The following is a 17,587-nucleotide window of genomic DNA, read 5'->3' as shown; positions in this document are numbered from 1 at the left end:
CAAAACCTAAAAACAAAAAATAAATGGTTTTTATTTAAAAAAATTACAACAAATTTCCTATAGTAGATATTTATCAAAAGTTTTACGTTGTCTTTTTTTCAAAAGGTCATGTAACATTTTTGACTTTAAATTAATTTTATTTAGCTGGAAAAATAGCAAAAATTGCTTTAGATTGTAGAGGTAGTAGACTGCCATACTACCAACAAAAAGTACCGCACAACTGTGAAGTGGAAGGAAAATTACAAATTGTTTAAATTGTTTTTAGTAAATTGACAATGAAACTGTGACATCCATCTGTATCTTGCTGTCTTTAATCTACGACCCCTAAATAAAATTAAATGCAAGCAATTCCTCTTAGAAGTGGTTCTGTGAAGATATCAGACACCTGATAGAGAACAACATTGAACAAATAGCACCATGAGCACCAGAAACATACTACACAGGTCAGAGGTAAAGTTGTGGTAAGGGTTAAAGGGTTAAATTATAATACAATATTCCAAGCTTTGAACATCTTACAGATTACTGTTTAATCTATGATATGAAAAAGGGAAAAATGGCAAAACTGCACACCTACCAAGACCTAAACGGACAGGCCAGGCAAAGATAATTATAATCAGATAAGTAAAAAGGAAGACCATGGTAACTCTGAAGCAGCAGCAGAGGTCTACAACTAAGGTGGGAGAGTATATCAATATGACAGCTATTAGTTTCACAATCTCCAAATTTGACCTTAGTGAAGTTGGCACCCCTACCTGCTGGTTTGTGCAGCAAATGTTTTCGTTTGTGCTGCTTTAATTTTAAAGACATTAATAAAAGTTTCTGGAGGTCACTAAATATCAACTAGCCACACAGACGACCCCCACTCTCTTCCACTCTCTTAAAACAACATTGCTGTCAAATTTTTGTGCAGCAAAACCTTTCGTTTATGCCGCTTTTATTTATTAACGAAAGGTTTTGCTGCACAAATGTAGCACAAATGTTGGACACCTATTTTGTTTGATTTGAAGAAGATGGGGAGGCCAACTTCAATCAGGTATAAATCTAGCCTTTATGGAGGAGTTGCAAGATGAAAGCCATAAGGAATTGTGTTTGTTGTTTGCCACAAGCCATATAGATGACACATAGAGAAAATGGAGAAAGACACTCAGGCCAGATATGACCATAGTTGAACTTTTTAACTTATACGCAAAACATGAATTGTGGAGTAAAACTAACACTCCAAACCACCCGTATAACAGCATCACTGTGAAACTGAAGATTGTGGAAACTTCACGCTGAGGGAATTATTTTCTTCAGCAGGGACAAGGAATCTGGTCAGAGTTAATAGGAAGATGGATGGAGTTAAATGCTAGTCAAAAATTTAAAATAAATTGAGAATTGAAAAGCTCTGACAAGACTTGAAAACTGGTGTTCACAGCCGCTTTACATTTAATTTGACTCAGCCATAGCTATTTTGCAATGAACATTATGCAAAACCTTCTATCTCTAAATGTGAAAAGTTGGCAAAAACAGAACCCAAAATCCACTGTTTTCTGTGGGTCTATCACTTAAAAAGCCAATGAAATACTGTTAAGTTTTTGGTTAAAATGTCACAAAAACCTTTACAAGGCACATTACCTGGGTGCTCCTCTTGTAAAGGCCTCAGTGTCTAAGGCCCCTTACACTGACATTAAGCAAAACTTGGTGATTTAAAGCAGAATTTCATAAACCATGACTGGTCTACCTCCTTTTATATGAAGTCTGTGTATATAGCCCATTTGTTGTAATAAACTGCGAAGCCTTGCTAATTATTTACCTTCTAACATGGAAAGAAGAAACACAACCATGTCCTTTAGTAAGTCCATGAGCTCTTTTAGAAGTTTTATCTGCCTTGAATCCTGCAGAAAAAAAAGCTGTTTACCCTCAGACCAAAAATAAGTTATCATTGAAATAGCTGGTAGAAGTCTTATAGAAATACTGTCAATACATAAGGCTGAGAAAGGTTAAAATGAAAACTACATTTTAGTTGTAAAACATTCTACAAAAAGTAAAAACTACAAGATAAACTTTCTGGTTTTATTTGAGATAAAACAACTATTTAAATGGAACTCGATCACTGTGCCATACTTGAGAGAGCTTCATCTGCATGTGAGCAAAGACATGGAGGAATCCCACGACAGCGTCCCAAAGACGACTGTGAGCCAGACTCTGCTGGTTCCCACTACACGGACCCTGGATGAACACATAAATACACAGGCAGTACAAATACTGCACAAAGTAGAAATAACTGTAGAACGTTTCAAAATAAAAAATAAATCTTAAAAGTTTTAGGCTGTCAAAATACATTTTTATTTACTGTCTTACCCAACACACGTTACAAATATGTATTAGATACAAACTCAAGATATGCATTAAGCAAATTAAGCAAAAACTGCTGTAGCCCATTATAACTACTTCATCACATTACTTTGTCAATCTATGATTGAGGCTTTCCAAATGATTTTATTTACTTATACTGTCTTTTATAATGTTTTTGTAAATCCTTTAATAAATGCATCATCAGTGACATTGTGACACAAGCTGTACAGATATTTTTGCCAAAAGGTAATTGTTTAGCCAAAAGAATTTAATACAAACACAATCTAAAGCAATCGGACTAACCTGTATATACTCGGTGAGTGTGTTGAAGACCTGCTTGGTTACTTCAATGGCCTTGGAGAAGTTGTGTTGGCCCAGTGGATCAATAACGTCCTTCCCTGAGTAGTACCAGTAGAAATCACTGATCGATTCCTGTGGTGTGGCACACATAAAAACGTGCTTTTTAAAGAATAGGAATCTTCTTCCATTAAAGAGGGATTAAATGACACAAAGGATTTTGATTTAAGATCATAAAAGATTCCTTAATTCAAAAGATTTTCTGGATGGGTGTCGAAACATTTTGCAGGAAAAAACAGAACAATAGTCCAGTTGCCTACGATTTAAGGCTGTGGTTATTCCGTTTGGGTGCAGAGTCCCTCACCAATAAACTAGCTCATCCACGTCTTTATGGACCTTGCTTTGTGCAGTGTTAGACAGTCATGTCTAATATGTGGAAGCATTAAGTAACTCCTAAATAAAAGTACCACACCATAACTCCCTCTACACCAAGACTTACAACTGACACAATGCAGTTAGGCAAGTGTCATTTTTCTCATAACTGCCAAAAACAGACTCTTTCATTGGATTGCCAGACAGAGAGGCATGATTTGTCATTCCATAGATCACATCCCCACTTCACTGCCTCCAAAATTTGCATTGCACCTGAAGATGTAAGGTTCCGATACACACACTGATCTTGAGCTAATCTGGAGGCCACATGAGGTTTAGATGTCTGTAGCTATTGACTCTGCAGAAAGTTGCGGACCTCTGCGCACTTTGCACCTCAGCATTTGCTGACCTCACTATGTGATTTTTACTGGACCTACCACTTTGTTAGTGAGTTGCTTTCATTCCCAAATGCTTTTGCTTTGTTATAATGCCACTGACAGTTAACTGTACAGGTGACATCCTATTACATTACCATGATGAGATTCACTGAGCTCCTGAGAGATATCTGCATGCTTACATGGTTGGAGCACCTGAATTCAGTGATCTGGACTGCCAAACACTTTTGGCAATATAGTGTATTGCTTTCTATATATTCCAACAGTAGTTTGACCTAATTACTTCATTCAGAATTGCATGAGAGAAATGATCCCCCAAGACTCACCTGTATCCTTAGTAAATAGTCAACAGTTGATATAACAATGTTGACAGTAGTGTTGTTCCCAGTTTGTGTTCTTAAATAGTTCTGAAAATCTGAAACATGAAAAAATATTAGAATAATAATTAGTGTGAATATTATGACAAAACAGGGACTTTTAAACTGTCTTTCACTTTCAGCACGCTATATGGTTCTTGGTATGGATTACTGACAAGCATACATGACATTTGATATTGTATTATAAGACAAGGATTAAGTAGAAAGGACCTGAATTGTGTCCTTCACAGAGCAACTGCAGGAAACGGAATAGGTCACAAGTCTGGTCTTTGTCGGGCATCACCTTCTCTCCTTGGAATAACAAGATAACAGCAAAATATAAAATAATGAACAGTTTGAAGTGGAAGATACAAAATAAAATAGTAAAATACTAAAATCATCATGGCCTTACTGTGAAATAGATGTCGATAATACTGAACGTAAAGAAAAATGTTTAAAAAAAGGAATCTATATCAGGGATCTTTCAGCTGGCTCCTCTGCCATAACCTGGATTAACAATAATGGATTTTTTTCCATTTAAATACAGTACCTGAGCTCTCATCTGTGGTGATGCCTAATCCCTCTGCTTTGTTCTGCCTCTCAAATGCGTTCAGATCCAGAACACTTAATAGCAGAAAATCACACACACAGAAAAGGGGTTAGTAAAGCCTTTCAACTTTAACCATTTTTATCAAATTGTTAATCTGCCACCGCATTTCTGATTTTAACACATCTTTCTTAGTCACTCACCTACTTGACAACATGAGTCCAGCCATGCTCTGAAAAAAGCCAACACTTCGCTTCTCTCTAAGATAGTCCAGCATTTTCTGTAAAGCACAACCAACAAAGACGAGATTTGATAAAGCACAGATGATTAGTGTAATATTATACTTCCATCACTGGTCAGTGGGGGTGAACCGAGATCCTGTAACAGATTTTACTTTCTCATGAAATGTTGTGAAATTGCTGTTAGCATGTGACTTTGTCAAGTGCATTAAGTGAAAGCTTTTATTATGAAGTCTGGATATGAAGGTGTATGCACCTGATTGTCACCCTGATGGTCTGAGACTCTTATTATGAAGTAAGAACGGAAGCAGTTCTTGCCTTGTTGCAGTGATGGAATTGTAAAGACACATTTTGCCCTGACATTCTATGAGCCTACAAAACTATAGTACATACATGTGGCAATAAAATCAAATCTTTCCAATATAATTAAAAATTATATTAGATAAAACTACGGTAAGAAAACCTTAAAACATGTATAATGTTTTAAGGTTGACTAGATTTTAGGTGCCAAAAAAACAACAACACAAACAGCATCCTCCAGGATGCCCTGTGTTTTTTTATCTGCCTTATTGCCATTGCACACTGGGTTTCTGTTCTGACATTTGGTTCATATTTATATTTTTAATAAATATGCTTTTAATTGCAATGTCCCCCCAAAATTGCTAAAACCTGCTCATGCTTACACTCAATATTGTGTTTCATCATTTGAACTTCATGTTGCGTTACACCCCTAGTGGTCAGAAATGTGCTAATAACAGTGGTCATGGTTGGACAACCAGACCAGTAACAAGGCATTGTAACAGGAAATATGTTGTAGCATTTTAGATTCATTAATGTTTTGGTATATTAAATGGTTTTATTTCAATTCAATTCCGTTTATTTATATAGCGCCAATTCACCACACATGTCGTCTCAAGGCACTTCACAAAAGTCAGGTACATACATTTCAATTAATCCTAACCATTGAACAGTGCAGTCGGATTCAGTTATTTATTTAAATTGGATAAAAAGTTTTTCTATCTAAGGAAACCCAGCAGATTGCATCTCAGAGACTTGTAGCAGTCCCTCCTTCTGGATGAGCATGTAGTGACAGTGGACAGTCTCTGGCGTTGACTTTGCAACAATCCCTCATACTGAGCATGCATGTAGCGACAGTGGAGAGGAAAAACTCCCTCTTAACAGGAAGAAACCTCCAGCAGAACCAGGCTCAGTGTGAGCTGCCATCTGCCACGACTGACTGGGGGTTTGGGAGAACAGAGCAGAGACACAAAAAGAACACAGAAGCACTGATCCAGGAGTCCTTTCTATGGGAAGAAAAAGTTAATGTTAGTGGATGTAGCTCCTTTAGTCATTTCATCTAGAAAGAAAGAACAGACAAACTTTGAGCCATGTTTTCAAGGATAGAGTCTGAAAGAGAGCATAAATAATTAGTTACAGTAAAAGCTCAGTCAATTGCTATATCTAGGAAAGAGAAAGGGTTAAACACTAAAAGACAGGGCCATGTGGATCATCGATAGAAAGTGAGCATTAAGTTGCTGCCAGCAGAAGCTTGGACAATGCCCCTCCCCAGAAAGGTGTCACAGGTAGACACAGAGTCAGGCCAGGTGTAGGAAGAGAAAAGAGAGAGAACATAAAGTTAAAAACTGAAATAACAGCAAATAATGCAAAATTGGAGAGTAGTGTGAGAATGTAGCGAAGAGGGTGAAAGTGGTCATTATCTCCTCCAGCAGCCTAAGCCTATAGCAGCATAACTACAGAGATAGTCTAAGTTTCAGTTTATTTATTTATATAGCGTTTATTTACAACAATGTTGTCTCAAGGCACCCCACAAAGGGTCCGGAACGGCGAGGGGCCGCCGAGGAGGCCAGACCAAACCACCGAGCACCAGAGCCCAGCCACCCCAGAACGGGCCACGTGTAGGGGCACTAAGTAAAATAATAAACTGATAAAGTTTGTCCATCTAGAGCCCACTGATGGCCATTGTTATACTAAAAACCACAAGGATCGGAATAGCTCTCTCTGTCAGACTGATTATAACTATTGGAAAAGAGAAGGGGTCATACAGGTAGCAGAAATGGAGGGTGTGTTTGCACCTCAACCATAACTGAGCCGGTTTAGGCTAAATCTGACTCCCCTTTACTCCAACCAACAGGGTGGGAGGAAGGCTCCATCCCTGATAACCAAAGCCACTCTAACTATAAGCTTTATCAAAAATGAACGTTTTAAGCCTAGCCTTAAAAGTAGACAGGGTGTCTGCCTCACGGACCAAAACCGGGAGCTGATTCCACAAGAGAGGAGCCTGATAACTAAAGGATCTGCCTCCCATTCTACTTCTAGAGACTCTAGGAACCACCAGTAAACCTGCAGCCTGAGAACGAAGTGCTCTGTTAGGAACATATGGAAAAATCAGATCTCTGATGTATGATGGAGCTAGATCATTAAGGGCTTTATATGTGAGGAGGAGAATTTTAAATTATATTCTGGATTTAACAGGGAGCCAATGAAGGGAAGGTAAAATAGGAGAAATATGATCTCTCTTTTTAATTTTCATCAGAACTCTTGCTGCAGCATTTTGAATCAGGTGAAGGATTTTAACTGCATTTTGTGGACAACCTGATAGTAAAGAATTACAATAGTCCAGCCTTGAAGTAACAAATGCATGAACTAGTTTTTCAGCGTCACTCCTGGATAGGATATTTCTAATTTTGGCAATGTTCCGGAGGTGAAAGAAGGAAATCCTAGAAACCTGTTTGATATGGGATTTAAATGACATGCCCTGGTCAAAACACCAAGGTTTTTTACTTTATTACCGGAGGTCAATTTAATGCCATCCAGGTTAAGTGATTGACTAAGCAGTTTATTTTTTAAAGACTCCGGTCCAAAGATGACAGCTTCTGTCTTGTCTGAATTTAGAAGCAAAAAATTTAAAGTCATCCAAGTTTTTATGTCTTAAAGACATGCTTGTAGTCTATCTAACTGGTTGGGTTCATCAGGATTTATGGATAAGTAAAGCTGAGTGTCATCAGCATAACAGTGAAAATTTATTCTATGCTGCCTGATAATTTTAGCTATTGGAAGCATATATATATAGTAAAGAGAATTGGCCCAAGTACTGAACCCTGTGGTACTCCACAATTAACCCTGGAGCTTAAAGATGATTTATCATTTACATGAACAAACTGGAATCTGTCAGACAAATACGATTTAAACCAGCCTGGCGCTGTTCCCCTGATCCCTACAGCATATTCCAACTTTTTGTTTTTTTAACAATCAAAGCATTACCTGCTGAACAATTGCATTTCCACCACTGAGAAGAGCAATACCTAGTTTCAGAGTTGGACCAGTCATGAATCCCATGGTGCCTAAAATTATACAAAAACAGAATATGTCTGTCAGTATTCAACAGTAATCTTACATCTTTTGTATCATCTGAAGCTGAACGAGGAAGTCTCTCAACAATGCAGCAAATTAATTATTTATAGTTGATTTCATTTTCCCCTACCATTGCTGGCACTAATAGCTTGCAGTACCATCTCAGAGGCTCCACGACAATGCAACCTGGCCTGTTGGTACAATAACTTCTGTTTCTCCATCTCCTTTTCCTGCAGTTTTTCAATATTATAAAAACATAGTTAAATTTGAATTTAATATGTAACATTTAGATAAATCATATTTTTCACAATATCTCTGATCAGATTATAAACTTAGATCAAATGAGGTCTTAAAAATTTTTATTTTGAAAGTGAGAGGCAGTTTGCTCACTTCAAAGCTTTCTACTTCCTGCTCCTCATCACCTTTGTTCTCTTTGCAGCAGCTCTGGGAAAAACCAAACAGACAAAGTGGACCGATGATGTAAAACCAGATTGAAAAGGCAATGCATCAACAATAAATTATTTACAAATGCATTGCACCTCTTTTCTGACAGGTATTTTTTGGTACATTCTTTATGGGACATGCACAGAGACATCAAAGCGTAACTTAAAACCCATTCAAAATATGATGTAACAGTTGAGTTTATATGTGCCTGTGTTCAGAGACCCCTCAAGTCTGAGTGCATAAAAAACCCACTACAATATGGTTTACATCATTGTTGGGTAATTTAGTGCACTAATTGCAGGAGAGAAACTAGCCTTCAGCTAAATGTATGCATATCTGTTTTATTTCTAATATGCATCCTGTAATATTGAGGGTTTAAGGTCAGACTTTGTAATTAAAAGACATTTGCAAAATTTCAACAATCAAGTGAGTTAATTCATTCACATGCTTTTGTAAATGTATAAAAACATTAAGCATTTTGATAACAATAAAAATAAGACATTTGGCTGTTACCTTGGCCATAATAGCAGCATAACATTTGTAGAGATTGTCATTATCAAGCTTACTGAAAAAGAGGACAAAATAGTGGAAGGAAAAGAAATTCAGTAATTTTGGATAAACTTGTCAAATCATATTACCTGTGGTGAGAAACATCACTGCTCAGAAACATTCATTCTTCAGATCTTAAAAGTGTTACAAGTTTTAAGATTTTTAGAAAAGCATGTGCAGGGCTATGGGGCATTAACAATTTAACAATAATCCCACCTCAGTCCAGTCTAGTAGTCAATCTCTAGAGAACGCATTTGAGCAGTAATAAAGGCAGGAGTTTGTACTGCATGTAATTTTTTTTTAACGAACACACACACCTGCTTTCTGTCAGCGCACTTCGACTGAAGAGCATAATGAGCTGTTGAAGGGGATCGATTGCCTTGCCGCCTTCTTCCACCTCCCTTACTTCCTCTTTGTCACCCTCCCAGGGTTTTATCACTCGTCCCTTCTGCAGTCCAATGAGAGAGGGCAAGACAAATAGTGTGTGCTCTTAAATGATATTACACAGCCTTTTGCAACTAGAAAATAACCACACCAGGTTTTCTCCTTTGCAAATATACAGAATATTGTGTAATAATGTTCATGTGAACAATAAAGACAAATTATAAGTGCTGTCAGCTTACTTCTCTGGTTTGTCTGTGTCATGCGACCTGATCTCTGTGCAGAACATATGGCTCATGGTATTCAAAGCATAGTGCTAAGTTGTTGAAGCAGGAGAACAATCTTATTTAATATTTATTTTCAGCAGAGTGCTAACTAGAACGACACTGAAATATAGTATCAGCTGAATTATCAATTCAAATCAGGACAGAGAGTAACATTGAGAGTAAAATGAGGCAACTGCGGCTCAGTGGGAAGAGTAGCCATCTTGCAGTCCAAAAGCTGGGATCGTTACTTTTACGGTCTGAACTATTTTGCCACTGTTGGTTCGATAGGATGTTAAAAAAAATGTTGTGTCAAAATATGATAAAATGCAATTATTTGAGTAATATGTGTTTTTGTGAGGCCCTGACTACAAAACCAATTATAAATAGAGTCATAACTTTTATAGTAATCATAACTGACACAACAAAACTGAACTGTAAACAAAATATTTAAATATCTGTGGCTGTAAGAAAAGAGCAGAAACTGCCAAATCCGAAACATTGTTTGTGAGTGCGTTAAAAGCTACACAATAACAGTACTATTAGTAGACCATGTAATACTAATGGAATGTATTTCACTGCAGGTAGCTATTGTTTTGAGTAAAGTATCAAGATGGGGGTCAGTATTAGCCAATGCCTATTATAAAATGACTCAGATCGGTATCATGGACCAAAAAATTGTCCATAATGGAGACATAACTACTTCTTGTGTTGTGTAAAAAATGAAATATGTTTTGTAAAATACAATTGTATCCCTCAAATGTGTTAGTACAGCTTCTCTTTTGAACTCACAGCTAAATCCTCCACAAGCATCTGGTCAAAGCCAAGTCCCTGAGTTGATATCCAAGATTTATTGTAGCCTTGCAGGAAAAGGTTGACAGCTCGGTGCCTGAAGAAAAAGAAGAGTGAGGAAGAGTTGGTAGAAAGAGAAAAAAAGAGTTAACTTCATTGGTTCATAAAAGACACAGGAATGTTAATTTATTGTAAGAACATGTTTGCAGGTAAATCAGAAAAAAGACACAATTGGACATGTTTTAGGAAACAACTGCAATTACTGTTAAGTCTTACAGTGGTAAGTTGTAGAGGGGAGTCATCCTTAGGCAAGCCACCACTGCACGTTTTCTTTGTTTAGATAAAACCTTATACCAAGAAGGTTTTTTGCTTCTCTGCGGGTGCTCTACCTAGAAAAGAGAAACAAGGCACCAGAATCATGCATAAACATCTACCTGTTTTGTAAAAAAAAAATTAACCTCACTTAAACATTTATTATGTATTTGCCTTTTGGTCACACTGTCAACATTTTGAAATGCTTCAAATCATCAAAGTTTAATATCAGAATCTTAATATTTGAAAAAAGATAACTTGAGTAAATAAAACATTTTTGAAAGATGTGTTGTCCCTATGTGAAAAATTACTGTTTCTCAAACCTGTTAACTAGTTGTTTCTAATTTGGCAGCAACAACCACCATCAAGCAATTGCAGGAGGTGGAAATAAAGTATTTTACATTGCTATAAAGGGAATATGGCCCACTTTTAGCCCCTCCCTGGGCTGCCACCTTACCGTGATGGAGGGGTTCAAGTGCCCCAAGGATCTTTGGAGCTATCGGGACGTTGTGGGTCGGTGGTTGGATTCTAGAGCACTGGATTGGCAGACCGACATGTGTTCCAACTATAGGGGAGTCACACTCTTAAGCCTCCCTGGCAAGCTCTATTTGTGGGATCTGGAGAGGAGGGTCCGTCGGATAGTTGAACCTCGGATTCAGGAAGAGCAGTGTGGTTTATGTCCTGCCTCAAGTGGAGGAGTTCAAATATCTAGGGGTCTTGTTCATGAATGGGGGAAAAATGGAGTGGGAGATCGACAGATGGATTGGTACAGCGTCAGCAGTGATGCTGGCACTGTACCAGTCTGTCGTGGTGAAGAGAGAGCTGAGTCGAAAAGCAAAGCTATCGATTTACCAGTCGATCTAGGTTCCTACCCTCATCTATGGTCATGAGCTTTGGGTCATGACCGAAAGAACGAGATCACGGATACAAGCGGCCGAAATGAGTTTCCTCCGCACAGGGCTCTCCCTTAGGGATAGGGTGAGAAGCTCAGTCATCCGGGAGGGACTCAGAGTAGAGCCGCTGCTTCTCCACGTCGAGAGGAGCCAGTTGAGGTGGCTCGGGCATCTGGTTAGGATGCCTACTGGACGCCTCCCAGCTGAGGTGTTCCGGGCACGTCCCACTGGGAGGAGGCCCAGAGGAAGACCCAGGATACACTGGTGGGACTATGTTTCTCGGAGACATATGTCTCTGTCTTCGGAGACATATGACAACAAAGATCCTGTTTAACCATCAAAGCCAGGAGCATCAGTGCCTGCCACTTAAAGGAAGAAAACTGAAGATTAAGTCGTATTCCCTTCAAGAAACCACTCGTTGTTACCAGAAGAATCTTCTTTATCAGGTGCATGGATGAGCCTCCGTCTTCAAAGCCTCTCCAAACTCACTAGTTTCAGCATCAGGGAAAGACAGGTTGAGTTGATTGATTCATTTCTATTATTGAAATTATTTTGTGTTGCCGAATTTAAGCTGTTACTGACCCCTGCAAAAGCGTTACTAATTAAAGAAAGCATATAAAATTCTAGTTAAATTGTGGACATTCAATTATTTGAGTCACCATATTTTTGGGTTTTTCACTGGTGGTAAAAAGTCTTGTTGCCTGGTTCTAAGAAATTTTAGGAGGTTTTTATAGGTTGCCTTAGCCAAGTTTGTTAAAACAGCGCCCTTGGGGCTCGTGCTGAGCCACTAAAATCAACCTAACCCATATACCAAGAGCCAGTTGTAAACTTTTGTATGAAGGCTGTCAGAGGCTAGGCGAGTCATTTCCCGACACCAGCTTAAACAGAACTTTCAGTAAACCTGCTTAGTAAGATCTTTCAGGTTTAGGGAAGTCCGGACCTGTTAGATGGAGAGCTGGATTGAACAATCCCTTTAGACATGGGGAAGTAGGAGGGAGGGGTAAGCTCATCGGACAATGAAAAATGTGACAGACTTCAGTCTGAACGGTTTACAACGACAAAGCGACTTGCATGTGCAGATGGAGAATGTGGAAGTCACACAGTACCTCACTGTTTACGGAAGTAATAATGGATGCCTGCTCTGTGCTATGTTGAGCAATGGGAGCTGACAATATTATGACAACATCATAATAAGATTAAAAAAAGGCGAGAAAAATGAGAGCACAACTATCAACAATGGCCTTTTACAGACCAGTGACTGACTGCTTCTTCTGTAGAGAAGTCTGTGTGGAGGCATAGTCAGAGCCAGGATAATGACGCAAAACTCGGATGAAATGTGACATGACTGCTGACACTTTAAATACTGTTGAATACCTATTTTTTTAGTACTATATGGAAGTGGCACAGTTCAGATTTTTTATTCTGAACAAATCGGAATTGGGCCTTTCCAACTGTCATGAAAACATCTGTTATGGATCACATTTGCTTTCAGTATAAATGTAGCCTAAGACTGTCATTGAAATAAGAATAATTTTTTGGCGCTCTTAACAGCCGCACAACTAAAAAAAAAACAATCAAAAATGAAACCTTTAGTAACAGAATACAGGTAAATCAGGAAAACATTGCAACAAGTGCCTGTAAAATATAATTATCTTGTCGCAGTCAAAAGATGAGGTCGACAGCTCAACAACATTTTCTGCTACCTTTATCTTACCTCACTCCACTTCACTGAACAAACACAATTGTCTGTGCACAATTTGATGATTGAGAAGAGTGGATGCACTCAATGTCACTGTATTTACAGAGGCCAAAGAGGCAAAGGAAGAAAGCTCTACTCAGAGTCTTAATCATTTTTTTTATAGAATTGTAAAGCTCACCTGATCCAGGTAATAAAGCACTCGAGCTATTTCCAGAACCCTGTCCACAGTTCTTTGTGTGTCAGCTAAGGCCCCAAGCTGTGCTGGGAGATCTGCATACAGAATCCCATGGCTGACTCTCTTTGATGCCTGTGAAGTGAAAAAGGATTGATTCATTTATATCTATTGTTCCAAATAAAACGTTTCTGTTTATGGATTTATTCAGATTTAAAAATTGAAGTATCATGCATTTTTACTGGGGAACAACAAAAAATAAATGGCATGTTTGGACTAGAAATAAAAGAAGAAACAAGATTCAGAACAACTTGATTTATTTAGTGAAAATGTGCAATTCTCAACATTTAAAGCAGAACACATTCAGTTCATTCAACCAACATGAATTAAGAAAAATCAAAAATATTAACGGCATTACTGGCCCAAAGAGCAATCCTAATTAAAAGGCTTATTTGTTTCATCACTGGTTCATGAATAAACATATTTTTCACTAGCTCATAGATGCAGAAATAATGCCTGCATATATTGTACAGAGTGGTGGGCTCATCTCTCTTTGACACACAATGAGTCACTGACAGAGATTATTAAAATTGTGATTTTGGATATTACAAATTATGAGAATGGTTTTCTGTTTCATACAGCAAATGTGTTGCACACACAAAATGCTAAAATATATCCTGTTATGATTGTAAATATGAACAAGCTTTTAAAGCTAAAGAAATTGTATAGCATAATGCCTTTCTGACACTGAATATTTTTGTGGGCTAAAGATCCTAAATAATTATACTGTAACTCATAGAAATTTGTTCATTCTTCTCACTGTATCTATAGCTTGGATTTTACAGTACGAATTTACTGTTGTTGGTGTGGCGGGTGTGATTTTGTCAGCCGTGCTGTGCAGCTGTTACACCCTTTCACTCTTTACAATTACTTTTCAAAGAGACCCTTGCAAATCCTGGTCTGTCTGTGTCATATTCCCTGTTTTTTGCTGTTCTCAGACATGCCCAGCTGTCTTGGCAGAAAGTGGCTGAAACACTAGTCATTGTATTTTATGATGTTCAAGGCAAAGAGCAATATTCACTCTTCTCAAGTAGTTGTTCATAAATCTGAACAACTTTTCCTGTACTTTATCTGATCGTCACATTACTGGAACTACAAAAAAATATATTAGGAGACTATATTGAAGTGAGATCACTTAAATAACTTTAATCCAGGAAATTAAATCAAAAAAATAGATTAAACATGCTAGCGTTAGCTTAGCACTTCAGCAAATTGCTTTGCCAGAAAACACTGTCCACTGCAACAGACATGAGTTTACTCAGAGCTGTAGCTGCATGTGTCATCTCAGAATATCTATAAAAATAAAATGCTTTTTTTTGTTTATTTCAGGTTTTGTCACAACATTAACGTAGCTTTCCTTGCTTAGTTAAGCCTGTGTTGTCCTGGAAAAAACATCTGTTGGGACAAAATACCTGTTGCTTTAGGAAAGGGGTAGAACAAACTTATTTGTCCTGAACCTTATTAGTGAATAAGTTAAGTGCTACACAATCACAGTTACTATCACACAATGCCAATTAAATGTAGTGTGTTATTCTACTGCATAGACAAGTACCTGATTTAAATAAAGTATCAGACAAGGACCTGAAATGCCAATTTTCTAGTCTTAAATGATTCAGATTGGCTCTGTGGTCATAAATCTCACTCCGAACTTCTTCTCACAAAACATTATTTAGTTTTTCTTTTTATTTCAAAAAAACATGTCGTTCGGGGTAATATTTTCCCCTCACTAATTTGATGTGCTCAGGTGGACGGTTGAATTGTATTTATTTTTATGTTCAGTGTAAGATTGTGCCATGATAATGCACTCATTTGTTTTGGGTCTCTGTTGACTGAACATTTTTTTCATGTGATACTATTTTTCCATCTTAATTTGTTAGAGTAAGGTGATATGAGCCTACTCTCTTATTTAAAACTGAGGTGCAGAAACCCATTCTATCCTATCAAAAGCAAAAAACAAGCAATACACGTGTAAAACACTTTTATGCAACACTTTTTTTAATATTTATTTATTGAACCCCTTATTTGAACTTTTGCGCGAGTTTTAGAAAAGAAAGCTCACTGTTGTGTATTGCAAGATATTTATAGCATAAAAATTAAATTACAGGAACAGCCATTACCTGTCCATAAAAATGTTTGAGCGAACTCAAAATATGCGCCCGAATCTCATCTTCAAGGTTATTCTGTACAGAAAAAAATAACATTATAATAATAATATAACAACCTTCTTCAGTAAAACAAATTTACCCCTGAACAATAACAGGAGAACTTACTAATAATGTTCACAGTTCCAACTTACCTGGGAGTAGCAGTTCTTGGCCAGCATGATAAGATTCTGGTCACATGGAAAACAAACTCTGAGTCCCACAGGAACCAGCCTCTTTATGGCTGCCACTATGAGCGAAGTGTGTGCAGAATAACGATCCCCCTTCCTCTTCATCCTTCCCTTTGTAAGGTTAAACTAAACATACGTTAAAAAAAAAGAAAATGCATACGTTTCAGTTTTGCACTGAAACCCACAACTTGTAGTACACAGCTGGTATAGATTCTAGTTTTGCACAAAGATGCATGCATAACCAAACATTATTAGAAATATAGCTGACCTCCAGTATGTTGTCACTGGAGAGCAAGAAAGCCAAGTTGTTGATTTGATTCTGGACCACATAACTCTGCTCTTCCCATTTAAAATGCTGTTGCAGAAAAATGACAGATGACAACGGTGAGCAGTATTTATGAGGTACATGATTCACATGCATCAATTCTGACATGGTAGAAGCCTAAAAAAATTCTGTGTGTCTTTCCTACATGAGATTTGGCCCAGAATACAAAGACCTCTGCCACCATGCTGAACAGCTGCTCAGCCTCAGGGATCGCCTCTTTCAGCCATCTGGCTCTGAAACGGGACCGACCAAAACGCATTAACATCACAGAAGTTATTCCTGTAAAGTTAAATATAGCCTGAAATAACAATTTGTACTGTGGCTTAAGGCATAATGTATTTTTACATATTTAACATAAACAATAATCAATGGCTGTTTGAGTAAATATTTTGCATATTACTCAAAATTAAATAAAAACCATGTAAAGCATGTGCAACATCATTTAAAACTGATACTTTGCAAGATGCAGGATAATAACTCTACCACGTATATACTTTTTTAGCATTAAACTGGGAAATAGTTGCATTTTTAATCAAATGTGTAAATGCTTCAGTCTCTCTAGACAAGAAAAAGGTTTCCACACATCTTTTGTTAATCGCTTACCGATTAAAATCAGCAAACTGAATGAGGAGAGGATAGAAGGCATAGAGATCTTGGACCAGAACTCGGTACTTCTCCTGTATCTGCAGCTCTGCTTCAGAACTACTGCAGTCTTCTGCTTTCATCTGCTCCTCTTCTAGCTGGACACATTCTGTTCGCTTCCTTAGCTTCTCCATCAGGGGGAGAAAGTGACTTTTCAGCATCTCGCTGTTGGCTTTGCATATGATCGGCTGAGAAAAAACTAGATAAGAGACAGCTGTCAACAGCAAGAACTGGTGATTTGGGCACAGGTGTCAAATAGCGTCAATATACCTGCAAGCTGTTTTATCCAGTCGCCTTTGCTAGCTCCCACATGGTTGTGGATGATGCGAAGGATGTGGCCTATCAGGTCGCTCGCATGATGAGGAATGACAGAGGTGAAGACAGAGCTGTCTGGGTGGCCCTCGGGGCCCCAGCGGCACCAGTGTGAAACATAGCTGCACAACATGGGCAAAGTGACCTCTGCGACATGAATGTATTGCATCTGATGAGCGACAGCACCTGCGCCTGCCAACTCCTTCACTTTCTCCATTGCCATTCCCAATGAAGGGATAGAGCAACACATGTCCTCCACCTGATCTGGTAGTCCCTGATCTAATGGAGGAACGAGTTTTCACAATGGGGCTGAAGATTTACAGACATATATGAACAAAAATGATCATAGTTTACCTTTGATCTCAGTAGGACTCATGCTATTGTAGATAGAATGGGGATTGTTGTGGTTTAGAGCTGGCTCCAGGAAGCATACAGGGAAAGCTCCAGTCAGAGCTACTACACATGCACCTGCTGCCAACCTCTGACTACATGCAGA

The 17,587-nt window shown here is 38.1% G+C and overlaps 1 protein-coding gene across 1 annotated transcript in view; it reads right to left on the bottom strand.

The window, feature by feature from the left end:
- The window catches only part of ryr2b (ryanodine receptor 2b (cardiac)), a 102,342-nt gene that overhangs the window by 27,886 nt on the left and 56,869 nt on the right, over positions 1 to 17,587 (bottom strand). Inside the window, exons 67-88 of the mRNA XM_047352549.1 lie at positions 17,446 to 17,576; positions 17,050 to 17,370; positions 16,741 to 16,978; positions 16,283 to 16,370; positions 16,081 to 16,167; positions 15,777 to 15,938; positions 15,598 to 15,660; positions 13,427 to 13,555; positions 10,621 to 10,733; positions 10,345 to 10,441; positions 9,226 to 9,356; positions 8,873 to 8,924; positions 8,306 to 8,359; positions 8,046 to 8,145; positions 7,826 to 7,905; positions 4,508 to 4,584; positions 4,308 to 4,381; positions 3,989 to 4,069; positions 3,728 to 3,816; positions 2,641 to 2,769; positions 2,107 to 2,211; positions 1,796 to 1,877 (exon numbers count right to left, since the gene is read on the bottom strand). Coding sequence (XP_047208505.1) covers positions 1,796 to 1,877; positions 2,107 to 2,211; positions 2,641 to 2,769; positions 3,728 to 3,816; positions 3,989 to 4,069; positions 4,308 to 4,381; positions 4,508 to 4,584; positions 7,826 to 7,905; positions 8,046 to 8,145; positions 8,306 to 8,359; positions 8,873 to 8,924; positions 9,226 to 9,356; positions 10,345 to 10,441; positions 10,621 to 10,733; positions 13,427 to 13,555; positions 15,598 to 15,660; positions 15,777 to 15,938; positions 16,081 to 16,167; positions 16,283 to 16,370; positions 16,741 to 16,978; positions 17,050 to 17,370; positions 17,446 to 17,576 — 2,483 coding nt within the window. The remainder of the gene's footprint in view (positions 1 to 1,795; positions 1,878 to 2,106; positions 2,212 to 2,640; positions 2,770 to 3,727; positions 3,817 to 3,988; positions 4,070 to 4,307; positions 4,382 to 4,507; positions 4,585 to 7,825; positions 7,906 to 8,045; positions 8,146 to 8,305; positions 8,360 to 8,872; positions 8,925 to 9,225; positions 9,357 to 10,344; positions 10,442 to 10,620; positions 10,734 to 13,426; positions 13,556 to 15,597; positions 15,661 to 15,776; positions 15,939 to 16,080; positions 16,168 to 16,282; positions 16,371 to 16,740; positions 16,979 to 17,049; positions 17,371 to 17,445; positions 17,577 to 17,587) is intronic.

This window comes from Girardinichthys multiradiatus, chromosome 22, assembly GCF_021462225.1.
Source record: "Girardinichthys multiradiatus isolate DD_20200921_A chromosome 22, DD_fGirMul_XY1, whole genome shotgun sequence".
Classification (NCBI taxonomy): Eukaryota; Metazoa; Chordata; class Actinopteri; order Cyprinodontiformes; family Goodeidae; genus Girardinichthys; species Girardinichthys multiradiatus.
Note: the sequence above shows the minus strand (reverse complement) of the source record. Positions and strands in the feature narration are given on the sequence as shown.